At 35.4% G+C, this 13303-nt stretch overlaps 1 protein-coding gene across 1 annotated transcript; it reads right to left on the reverse strand.

Moving 5' to 3' along the window:
* Positions 1–4304: 4304 nt before the first annotated feature.
* Positions 4305–13246, reverse strand: LOC134234362 (putative FERM domain-containing protein FRMD8P1). The gene is made up of 11 exons (XM_062716423.1): positions 13161–13246; positions 12636–12806; positions 11948–12049; positions 11540–11598; positions 11051–11217; positions 10111–10335; positions 9636–9771; positions 8492–8647; positions 7983–8112; positions 7559–7624; positions 4305–5194 (listed from the first exon to the last, which is right to left on the reverse strand). Exons 1-11 carry the CDS (start codon positions 13237–13239, stop codon positions 5172–5174), a joined length of 1314 nt encoding a protein of 437 aa, XP_062572407.1. The 5' UTR covers positions 13240–13246; the 3' UTR covers positions 4305–5171.
* Between the last annotated feature and the right edge of the window lie 57 nt (positions 13247–13303).

Raw genomic sequence — 13303 nt, forward strand, 5'->3', positions numbered from 1 at the left:
AAAAGAAAATTATGTGGAAAACAAAAAATGGGAAATGCTACACCAGGAAATGAAATGAAGGGGTTATCTAGTGCGTAGTGGAAACCCAGGGTTCTACACCAGGGGAGGGGTTATCTAGTGAGTGGTGGAAACCCAGGGTTTTACACCATGGGAGGGTTATCTAGTGAGTAGTGAAAACCCAGGGTTCTACACCAGGGGAGGGGTTATCTAGTGAGTAGTGGAAACCCAGGGTTCTACACCAGAGGAAGGCATTTCATTTCCGGAATTTTTGGTAATTATCAACTTTTCATTTCCGACATTTTCTAGTTTTCATTTCCGACATTTTTTTGGGGATTTTTATACATATGTAGTACATATGTAACAGATTTGTATGAAAAATTTTAAGGAATAAACATAAATAAATCATTGAAATTCAATTTTGTAAATCTATCAGGGGAGGGGGTTATGCACATTAAATGTGAAACAAGTTTTAGCTCATTGAAAACCCAGCTACATATATGCATATATGTATATATATTCTTTTGAATTTTCATTAATATTTTGGTATAAATACTTTTAAAATTCAATTTCCCTTTAGCACAGGTAAATTGAAATGAAAAGAAAATTAGTGGAAAACAAAAAATGTCGGAAATGCTATGCATATTTCCGGAAATGAAATGCAGCGGGTTATCTAGTGAGTAGTGGAAACCCAGGGTTCTACACCAGAGGAAGGGGTTATCTAGTGAGTAGTGGAAACCCAGGGTTCTACACCTGAGGAAGGGGTTATCTAGTGAGTAGTGGAAACCCGAGGGTTCTACACCAGGGGAGGGTTATCTAATGGGTAGTGGAAACCCGAGGGTTCTACACCAGGGGAGGGGGTTATTTAGTGAGTAGTGAAAACCCAGGGTTTTACACCAGGGGAGGGTTATCTAATGGGTAGTGGAAACCCGAGGGTTCTACACCAGGGGAGGGTTATCTAGTGAGTAGTGAAAACCCAGGGTTCTACACCAGAGGAAGGGGTTATCTAGTGAGTAGTGAAAACCCAGGGTTATCTAGTGAGTAGTGGAAACCCAGGGTTCTACACCAGAGGAAGGGGTTATCTAGTGCGTAGTGGAAACCCAGGGTTCAACACCAGAGGAAGGGGTTATCTAGTGAGTAGTGAAAACCCAGGGTTCTACACCAGGGGAAGGGGTTATCTAGTGAGTAGTGGAAACCCAGGGTTCTACACCAGAGGAAGGGGTTATCTAGTGAGTAGTGAAAACCCAGGGTTCTACACCAGAGGAAGGGGTTATCTAGTGAGTAGTGAAAACCCAGGGTTCTACACCAGGGGAGGGGGTTTCCTAATGAGTAGTGGAAACCCGAGGGTTCTACACCAGGGGAGGGTTATCTAGTGAGTAGTGGAAACCCAGGGTTCTACACCAGGGGAAGGGGTTATCTAGTGAGTAGTGGAAACCCAGGGTTCTACACCAGAGGAGGGGGTTATCTAGTGAGTAGTTAAAACCCAGGGTTCTACACCAAGGGAGGGGTTATCTAGTGAGTAGTGAAAACCCGAGGGTTCTACACCAGGGGAGGAGTTATCTAGTGAGAAGTGGAAACCCAGGGTTTTACACCAGGGGCAGGGTTATCTAGTGAGTAGTGAAAACCCAGGGTTCTACACCTGAGGAAGGGGTTATCTAGTGAGTAGTGGAAACCCAAGGGTTCTATACCAAGGGAGGGGTTATCTAGTGAGTAGTGGAAACCCGAGGGTTCTACATCAGGAGAGGGTTATCTAGTGAATAGTGAAAACCCAGGGTTCTACACCAGTATTTTACTATAGCGCCCCCTGAGCGGGAGGCACAGGGAATGACGTCACGATAGGCGGGGTATTGAAGTGTTTGTCTTATCAAGACTTGCATTTACAAGGGCTTTTCAATAAATAATGTCCTCTGTGCTCAGAAAGAAACAACTAGAGGCCCATGGGCCACATCGTTGACCTGAGAAGCTTTGACCACTCCGTTCTTTACCAGACTTCCCCCTTGTAATACATATTGTGACCCCACCCTCCCCAACTGATCACAATTTAGACGATTTGAAATCTACACTACCATAGGATGCTTTGATTCCCCATTGTAAAACTTTGATTCCCCATTGTGGCCCCGCCTTACCCCTGGGGGTGATGATTTGAGCAATTTAGAATCTACACTACCCCAGGATGCTTCCACGTACGTTTCAGCTTTTCTGGCCCAGTGGTTCTTGAGTAGAAGATTTTCAAAGATTTTTCCTATATTTTTCTGTGTAAAACTTTGATTCCCCATTGTGGCCCCGCCCTACCCCCGGGGGTCATGATTTTAATAATTTAGAATCTACACTACCCCAGGATACTTCCATATAAGTTTCAGCTTTTCTGGCCCAGTGGTTCTTGAGAAGATTTTTTTATAACCCCACCCTATTTTTGTCTTTTCTTAATTATCTCCCCTTGTGAGGGGACTTGGCTCTTCATTTTAACAATTTAAATTCCCCTTCACCCAAGAATACTTTGTACGAAGTTTGGTCAAAAATGTGAAAAGTTTACAGACGGACAGACGGACGGACGACGGACAAAATGTTATCAGAAAAGCTCACTTGAACCTTCGGCTCAGGTGAGCTAAAAACGCTTTTCAATGATTTAGTCTTAATGATTTCACTTAAATATTCTCTTTTTATAAAAACACGTCCGTAACATTTTTACCCAATTTCTGATTTTTTTAGAGCACATTTTTTTTTAGTATGACTCTTCGTATATATACTGGAATATGGCAGATCCTATGATTTCCTTGTCTTGTTTCTTCTTTCTGAAAAGTGTTTTTTTTTTCAAGTTTGGGAAATAAAACAAGTGAAAGGATGAAAGATCTGGCGAATATTGTTGATGTGACAAAACATTAACTATTTGTTTATCCCCAAAACTTATTTACTCTTTATGGCATGTAGGTTTGAATGCTGTCATAAAGAAATTTAATGTAGTGGATTATGATTCTGGTTCCATCCTCTCAAAAATCTTTCGACTTTTTTTCTCTTTTTTTCCAAAAATGTGCTTTCTATACCGAATTAGAATTTGAACAAGACCACCTATATGCATTTAAGAAAATTGCATATATAACTGTTTTGTGCTTTTGCAATTCTTCGCTCTTCTCAGATCTTGGTTGTTTTATTCAAGTGCATCTTATTGTAAATTTGTTTTGAGGCTTTAAAGAAATGGATTCAAGTTTCATTATCCATTTGCATATCAGACAAACGTAAAAATAACTACATCTTTTGATGATTTAATTTTATTAAAATAATTGTTTAGATATTCTTACACGCTGTCGTTTTTTCTCATATCAAAACATAGTGTGACTATTGATTACTGAGCTTTTTTACTGTCAGATGTTTCTTTAGAAGTGTAAACTACCCCCAAAATGATGCCTATCAATTTTTTCCATGTGTCCTAAAATCAATCCAACATCATCCATGATAATTTGTTGAATTTTGGCAAACAGTACAATGGGTACAACGGTACCCATTTTAGATGCCCATTTGTTTTTGTTCATTGAAATCCGCCTGCTCATGTGTCTATAAAACAGACATTGGTTTCTGTAAATTTCACATATTTCAGTGAATATTTCTTTGGGATCCTTAACGCGTTTTACAGCAGCTTTAATGAAGCGTTTAATTTCTCTCTAGTTTACCGATTCTGTACCAGTCATTTTCAGTGCAGTGTCTCGAATAGCCTCGTTTTCCAGCTTCTCACAATGAAACTATGTGATGAAAAGTAGTCACATAAACTGTAATCAATTCATTAAAGATTCAATCACGAGAGAAAGTCAAACTTAATGTCATATGAATTCGATATTGAATGCCGTAAAGACCAAGATATTATTTATGGAATACCGTATAGTGGGTTATTTTAGTGGGTGCTAATTTTGGCTTATTTTAGCATTTTGATGGTAGCCTGCTAAAAATTTAATAGCTAAAATATTCAGTACTCTTCTTAGTGTTCATTTGTAAAAAGTTGAAACACTGTCTCTGCTAAAATAAATTACGCCATAATTATTGGCATACCTTTGAGCAGGCAAAACGCCAAATTTTACACCCGCCAAGAAAACCCACCATGCGGTACCCCTCATATTAGACCTTTAATCTATTTGTTAATAATTCAATTATGTCATCAAATACATGCCCTATAGTTTAAAACTTGTCAAATAGATCTATACTGTAAACCTTAAAATTCAAGAACTCACAAAATAGAAAAGAAAAACTACCAAGAATTTCTAATTTACTAGTATTTTCATCAATTTCTTTTGGAAAAAAATTACACTATATATACATACAATATCACAGTTTAAAAGGGATAATAACAATAAATATATATATCATACGTATGTAGAAAACTACAAAAAATGTGTAGGACTTGTGAAGAATTTTCTTGCATGTTTCAACCTTTGCAAAATATACGAAAAGGTTCCAATCTTATTAATTCCAAACTGTAAATTCAAACATAAAGAAACAAATCATAGAAAAAGTAGTCTGAATAATCCAGCATCCAGAGACTACTATTTATTCCACATTTTAGGTTTGTAAGTTCATAAAAACAAAATAATAATCTTGAAAACATTATAACATACAAGAATACATTAATTATTGCAAGTTGGTTAAAACCATTTTGAACTCCATTAGTTTTTAATTATTGATTCAATTTAACACATTGATGAAGTAAAAAAGAAAGTTATTAAGATAAACACATAAAAACAACCTAAAATGTACATATATACCGGTATATATAAATAATTTTCTCAAAAATGATGGCATACATTAATTCCCATTAATATGTATAGATATGAATGACATGTATCAAACGTTTAAAAAAAAAAATCTGTATACATGTACATCTACATTGTAACAAAAATTAATCACTGCTAACCAATAAATCTGAGATTTTCCAACACTTCACAATCGAGTCATTAATCATTAAAATCACACAAAAGAGTTTTTCTAATATACAAAACTGTCATTTGGAGTCTTGATGAATTCACTTCCTAAGTAATGGTTTGAATATACTGGTAGAGAGAGAGGCTACAAAAGTTTATAACTCAGGGTCTTTTCTCCTTTAGTGACAGTCCACTAACAAACTGAAATGTCTACTGTGTATTATGCACAAATTTTAATTATTGAGGTCCACCAATGTTTTCCTAAATCTCTCACGAGGGCTTAATCATCTCCCCTGAAAGAAGAAATTACTGTAGTTCTTCAGATATATATGTTTATAATGCTTAGACTTGCTAGGTTTAATCACAGCTCAATCAGCAATATAAACTTTTCTAGGTTGACTCAAAATACAAGAATTTTTGTTTTGATATTTTGATCACTTAATTTTTTTTTAGGAGAAGTATTTTTTGGCTCAAGTAATAATCAACTGTTTTAGAGAGTGCCTTCTAAGCTATCTTTCCTAGACAAGGTTTTCTTAATTTTTATTTTTTTCAACACAATTCATTTTATACAAAGTTTTTCGATTTGCCACTCTCCTTTAAAATATGGTTTATGAGGATAGTAGAAGATGAGAAATCATTGGTATAATAGCCAAGATGAAACTAGGGATATTATGTCCTCAGTGCTCGGCAAGCAACCAAAAACATTTCAGGGATTTAGTCTTAATGATTTCACATACCATAAATATTCTCTAGACTTTTAGTTGGAACACATGTGCATAACATTTTTATCCATTTTATGATTGTTTTTAAAACACATTTTTGAGTATGGCCCTTCGCATACTAGAATATGGCAGATCCTGTGATTTCCTTGACTTGTTTCTTCTTTCTGAAAGGTGTTTTTTCAAGTTTGGAAAATGAAACAAGTGAAAGGGTGAAAGATCTGGTGAATATTGTTGGTGTGACAAAAAATAAACTTTCTGTTTATCCCCAAAACTACTTTACTCTTCATGGCATGTGGGGGTTTGGACGCTTTCATGATGAAATTTATTGAGGTGGTTTTCTGATTCTGGTTCCATTCTCTTAAAACTTTCAATTTTTTTGTCAATATTTGCTTTCTAGATTTCTTGAGAAATTGAACTGCCTACCCGAATAATAATTTGAAAAACACGACTACTTATATTTAAGAAAATGACTTATAAAACTATCTCTGTGCTTTTGCAATTCTTTGCTTTTTTCAGACCTTGGCTGTTTTTCTCAATTGCGTCTTATTGTAAATTTGTTTTGATGGTTTAAAGCAATGAATTCAAGTTTCACTATCTGTTTGAATTTCAGACAAACGTCGATAACTTCAATTTTTGATTTTTTAAAATAATTGTTTTGATATTCTTACACTCTGTCTTTTCACTCATTTTTCAAAACAGGATGATCATTGAATATTAAGATTTTTCACTGTCAAATGTTTCTTTAATACATTGTAAACTACCCTTAAAATGATGCCTGTCAATTTTGCTATGTGTCTTAAATTCAATCAAACATCATCACTGATAATTTGTTGAATTTTGGCAAACAGTACATTGGTTGTTGTAAGTCTTTTTCTCCAAGGACAGTGCCCATTTTTGATGCCCATTATATCAATTTTGTACATTGAAATCCACCTGCTCATGGGTCTATAAAACAGACATTAGTTCCTGTAAATTTCACATATTTCAGTGAATATTTCTTTGGGATTCTTAATGAGTTTTACAGCATCTTTAATGAAGCGTTTAATTTCACTCTTGTTTACCGATTCTTGACCATTCATTTTATTGCAGTGTCTCGAATATCCCTTGTTTTCCAGCTTCTCACAATGAAACTATGTGATGAAAAGTGGTCACATATACTGTAATCAATTCATTAAAGATTTAATCATGAGAGAAAGTTGAGATTAATGCCATATGATATCTATGTTGTATGTCATAGAGCTCAGGACATTATTTATTGAACGGCCCTCGTACATGTATCGGAACTACTTTAGGTTTAGTCAATTTTTATCTTAATAATGCCCCATTACAGATCTCCTTTAAAGCAAATTTCTTCACTATTGTGAGTATCAGTTCAGTGAATGCTAATATAAACGCTAAGGCCATATAAAATTGAAATCTTGGTTCTCAGGCCCGTGCGCATCTGTTTTGAGGTAGCAGCATTGCCGATTTTATTGAATTTTTGATAAAATAAAAAGTTGGTATTGCGGAGACCAATACGGGAAAAAAAATTCCGACCTCATTTGTTTTGTAGTTTAGTATTCAAATATCACTTCCGGTAGCCATTTACAATGAGATTTTGGCTACTCTTCATTTGAAAATACATTCGAGGACATTACCTACGATGTTTACACGCTGTTAAGCAGTGGATAAAGCAGAAATTTTGACCAGAAATGGAAAGTATATCTGTGATTAAAAAAATATCTTTATGTTAAAGAAAATTTGGAAATTAAATTTAAAAAAAATACCTCCCTCATCTACTTTATTGCCAATAAAATGAAAAATAAAATGCCGCCCTCCCGCATCTGTTTTGGAGAAAATAGGCCTGAGAACCAGGGAATTAAATTTAGATAGCCTAAGTCAATTAATTACAATCAATTCAAAGCATCTCATACATGTCGTTATAGTGGACCTTACCTTTCAATGAAAATGTTGATAATGTCATTTTATCCAGCTTGTTTGATATCTTGCAACAAAAATTTTCTGAAAACAGAGGACAAAGTTAAGTCATAATTTTCCACAACAATATTTTGAGAAGATGATGGTGATTAGCCACAAAACTTAGAAATGGCTGATTGTTTGATTACATAATAATAATCTTTATTGCATATTACACCCATATGGGTCAAGCAATAAACAGAGTTATCCAAACTTCCTTTAGTAAACTAAAATTTGGAACAGGGTTTCATTTAAGACTCTTGGATTGCCCCATTTTGGATGATTTTTACATTGGGCAAGAGCAATATTAGGCTTTTTATAATACCTTCCCCATTAAAACTCCATTGCATCAATCCCCCCTCCCCCTCTCCCCTCAATACCATCAGCAACACCAGTTACATACCGTTCCTGTATTGCCTGGGTCCATCCCGGCCACTCTCTTCTCGATCCTTCCCAGGTCCGTCTGGGGCACTCTCTTCTCTACGGAGTTTCCTCTTTACACATGAATCAATCAAAGCATCCATCATCTTTGCCTACAAATATTGAATATAAGTTTTCTTCAATATTTCAATAAATTCACGCTGCTGTACAAATCTGCATATACACAATCTTGCCTTATTTTCATTTCTCTGAAAGGATTTCTAAATTAATATAAACACCAGAAGTGATTTACCTAGTAAAAGAATACATGTAATACACACTTAATCGGAGAACACCTGTACTACATGTACTTACCTGGTTAGAGAACACTTGCAGTAAATTACTTTGCAGAAGAACAAGGGTAAAATTTACCTAGCTGAAAATCACCTATAGTAATTACTTGCTGACGAAAAGGATTTAAATTTTGCGTGTCTGAAAAGCAGCTGTAATAATCGCAGTTTACTTTGCTGAAGAAAATGGGTAAATTTTTACCTGACTGGAGAACACCTGTAGAACTTTGGTGATTGTTTCTCCGTTCTCATTCTTGACCAGGAACTGCAGTAGGAGGACAGCCATTCTGTTTTCCTCCTCTTCATTGGTGTCTAAATGCCAGGAAAGATCTTCATACGGCACGGCCAGCATGGGCTCCTACACATAAGAAAGATTTATCATATTCATAAGTTTAACAAGAGGCCCATGGGCCACATCGCTCACCTGAGAAGCTTTGACCATTCTGTTCTTTACCAGATTTCCCCCTTGTTATACATAATGCATACCCACCCTACCCCACTGATCATAATTTAGACATTTTGAAATCTACACTATCCCATGATCCTTCCATGGGCATATATTTTTCAGCTTTTTTGGCCCAGTGGTTCTTTAAGAAAAGATTTTCAAAGATTTTTCCTATATATTTCTATGTAAAACTTTGATTCCCCATTGTGGCCCCGCCCTTCCCCCGGGGGTCATGATTTGAACAATTTAGAATCTACATTATACCAGGATGCTTTCACATAAGTTTCAGCTTTTCTGGCCCAGTGGTTCCTGAGAAGAAGATTTTCAAAGATTTTTCCTATATATTTCTATGTAAAACTTTGATACCCCATTGTGGCCCCGCCCTTCCCCAGGGGGTCATTATTTGAACAATTTAGAATCTACATTATACCAGGATGCTTCCACATAAGTTTCAGCTTTTCTGGCCCAGTGGTTCTTGAGAAGAAGATTTTTTAATGACCCAACCCTATTTTTGTCTTTTCTTGATTATCTCCCCTTGCGAGGGGATATGTCCCTTCATTTTAACAATTTAAATTCCCCTTCACCCAAGGATGCTTTGTACCAAGTTTGGTCAAATTTGGCCCAGTGGTTCTTGAGAAGAAGTCGAAAATGTGAAAAGTTTACAGACGGACAGACAGACGGACGGACAGACGGACGGACGATGGACAAAATGTGATCAGAAAAGCTCACTTGAGCCTTCAGCTCAGGTGAGCTAAAAATCAACTTCAATTACAAATAAATCATCAAAGATTTATCACAATCATAAGTATACAAAACAACTTCAATTACAAAAAAAATCAACTCAGGTTACCCCCCCCCCCCAAACCAACTTAAATTACCACGGGCTAGATTGTATCCCTACCTCTCTCAGCTGATCAATGATACAGATCCCGTCTGTATTCAGAGCTATCAGGACATCCATGTCTTTTTCCACACCGGGAAGGTGGCCCTTTATCTTTCCTATCTGCTTCTGAACCTTCCCCTCAAAAAAGGCACTTCTGCAAAGAAACAAGTCAGCATACAGTTCAAATCTGACACTTACAGAGGTATTAATATGAGAATTTAAATTTTGAAGGAGTTTGACCATCAGTTAATAGTTAAATATCAATACAGTTAAACCTCCCCATCTCAGACTTAATTGGGCTGAGAGAAAACTCAGATACCTAAGGAGGCAAGACATTAAGGTTAAAATAAATAAATAAAGCAAAAGATGTCGTAACTTTCAATTTGCTTTATTGTATCAATGATATTCAAGATATCAATGTTGGAGATATTGAAGTTCAGCTGCCTCTCATAACATTTAAATCAATGTAGAAACTTACACATAGAAAACTTACCCATAGAAAGCATACTGCCAGCAGACCTCCAGGTATTTCCTGTACAGGCTACCTAGTGCTTGCTTTATGTCGGTGTTTTTGTACGCATCACTGATCTGTCGATGCGCGCGCCGAACTCTGACCTCCAGTGCTTCTACATCCTCATTCTTGTTTCTGCTGAACTTGAAAAATTTGGTATTCTTTGGTTTGCGCATGTGTGCTGGGTAGAACTTATGCAGCTCTTCTCTGTTAAAATTATAAACATGATGATATCAATGTTGGAGCTAACTTACTGTAAAATCACTTTTTCATGGGGGTAAAATTTTCGTTGTTTTTGAGGTATGGAGAAACCCAAGAATTTATGAAAACCACGAAATGAAAAATTTCATATGCATAACTACTAAATATTTTCCAACCAAAAATCAAATCCCCACAAACCAGAATTTTTTTTCAAACCTTGAAAATTTAACTCCATGAAAATATGTGATTTCACAGAGCATCGTGGATACTGATTATAAAATACTATTTCGAATTGTGGTTATTGCTCTATATATTCTTAAGGAATACTAGTATCAAATTTTCGCGAGCACACCGTCTCGCGTAATAACGCGAAAATAAAGTTCTCGCGTGTTTTATTCAATGATAAAACATTGCTTTTATATCGACATAATTGTTTGTGTGCTGTATATCAGGGAATTTTTGTCCCCGTTTGATTTTCAACCTTTTCACCTTTGTCATAGGTGAGATAATTAAACAGGAAGAATTCAAAGTAAACAGCAACATATCTTTCTAACTGTACCTGACTTGTGTAAATTAAGGATGGGACAAAATCATATGCAGATGTGAAAGGGTAAAAATAACACAGAGCAAAATTACCCTGCATACAATAGGTAAAATAATATTTTAGATGTTTCACCACTTAAAACACAATGAATTGTTCCAAATTATATCTGGTACTTACTTGTAGTGTTCCAGTGTGTGTGTTTTTTCATTGTAATGCTCTAGATGAATTAACGCCTGAATTCCTGCCAACTGGTCATATTCCTCTGCTTGTAACACATATCGACCCTCTATCACGTTAAATTTGGCTTCATGGTACAGCAAGTTCAAGACCACTTCATCCGAAATCTACAAGTTACTTCAGTTTTACATACTGGTATATGTATGTCAAAAAAATATCCGAAAAGATTTTATTTACAGTGTATGTGAATAAATAACTATGTGAAACCAACTTTTATTCACATGCGAGAAATTTTCGCGAGGTTCGTGAGAGCCTTGTCATTACAAATGTTTCTCGCCGCAAACCGGTCCACAAAGTCTCTGTGTCCATTAACAAGAGATCCAAAGAAGATTTCATCGTGAAAATTTATCGTTGCAAACTAGTTTATTCCTGGTAAATGGCCAAAAAATAGTCGCCACGAATAAAAGTTGGTTTACAGCATATACTTACCCTCATTTCCTCTTCAAGAGTCAGAAATACATTTCTCTGAAACATCACAACAGGTTCATCTGTCGAGGTAAAAGTAAAAAAAAAAAGGAGTGAATACTACAGATTCTTGATTGTTCATGCATACTTATTATAATTGAGAATTGGCTCTTCAATATCAAATTGTGAGAATAATAATTTGCAAACAGGCAGCTGATCAAGAGATTTTACATATATTTCAGCACCTGTCTATAAAAATAACAGTGAGTAATTTTATTTTGCAGGTGGTGCTTCTTCCAAAATTAAACGATAATTAATTCATTGTGTATAATTAGGAATCTACAGTACCATAGACCACTTTTTCTGACCAGGCTTACTTTAATTATGTTGCTAAATAAGCTCTACATTTTTTTCTGGTGAGAAATAACGTACCTCTTGAGATTTCATCGGGTTTAGCATCTGTGTATAATGCACAGAATTCGTCCCACAACTGTGCAAACTGGAATGGTCTATGATTCTTTTTTAATCTTAGTTCTGGAAGAAAAAAAAATATCTCATGCAAAAACACATTATTCCAATTGTATAAAACAAAGAAATACTTGCATATACAGTAAAATATGCTTTTAGCGAACACGCTTTTACCAATTGACACTTACAACGAAGCGATTTTCCCATGAACTTCAAAATATATATTAATTGTAAATTTAACAGATGTAATGAATTATGCTTTTAACAAAAAAATTGTCTGACCCTGGTACTTCGTTAAAAATGTATTTCCCTGTAAACTTATTCTTAAGTTTAAAATCCGATCAAGTTTAATCAAAATATTTTTTTGGATATTTGAACTATATGAGATGGGTATTATGATAATATACAATCATAACAGTGTACATTGAGGAATTACCAACCATTATAACTTAAAGTCAATGTAAAGAAAATATTTTCAATCAACAAGTTTTATAATAACTTCAATATCAGCAGTTACACATTTATATCTACTAGGTTTTACCATAAATACCCATAAAATTTACCAATCAAAAACTTGTTATTAAGCAATGTTTCCATAGTATTTCTTTAAAGCTATATTTGGAGATTACCAGAGACAACATTGTTATCTTACCAAGCAGGGGAGACACCAGCCAGATGGAGAAAATGTTTTCACTTTCTGGAGGCAAACTTCTCTGCTCCACTACAATCTCAAACAAGTCTTCGGCGGTGGCTTCATGTCCCCCACACTCCAGAGTCACGTGGATGCCAACCCTGTCCCTCATCCAAATCACTACCTCCACAGCTGAAGAATGATAAAGGACATTAGTCAATACAAATATTTTTATGTTAATATGCATTTCGTCACACACTTCAATTACTTTTAATTTTTGTTGAAAACTTTGTTGTGTTTTGCAAGTATTTTTAGTATTCATCAGTAGCTTTAGTCTTTAACAAGCAAAGTGTTCCAGAATAGACTGTATGATGTGTGCGTCCCATTGGGGAGTATCACTGACATTGACAGACAGACAGTCAAGGGTTTTGTCCACATCTTTCTTTTTTGGAATAACTATGTGTATAATATATTCATAATTGCTTCCCCTTTCAAACTAATGTTAAAATTCGATTTAAAGTTGTCTTTGTTAAAATTTCTACATACTGTCATCTGCTGGGTCATCGTGCTGGTGTTTGAGAACCAGGCGTCTGGTCTCCTCATCCATAGAATCTCCCATCTCCATGTTTTGTAAGGACTACACAGAATATTGAACACTCAATTACTAGCTGTTACAGTATATTTTTTAG

Source organism: Saccostrea cucullata, unplaced genomic scaffold, assembly GCF_032062105.1.
Source record: "Saccostrea cucullata isolate Sc308-1 unplaced genomic scaffold, CSIRO_AGI_Scuc_v1 ctg575, whole genome shotgun sequence".
Taxonomy (NCBI): Eukaryota; Metazoa; Mollusca; class Bivalvia; order Ostreida; family Ostreidae; genus Saccostrea; species Saccostrea cuccullata.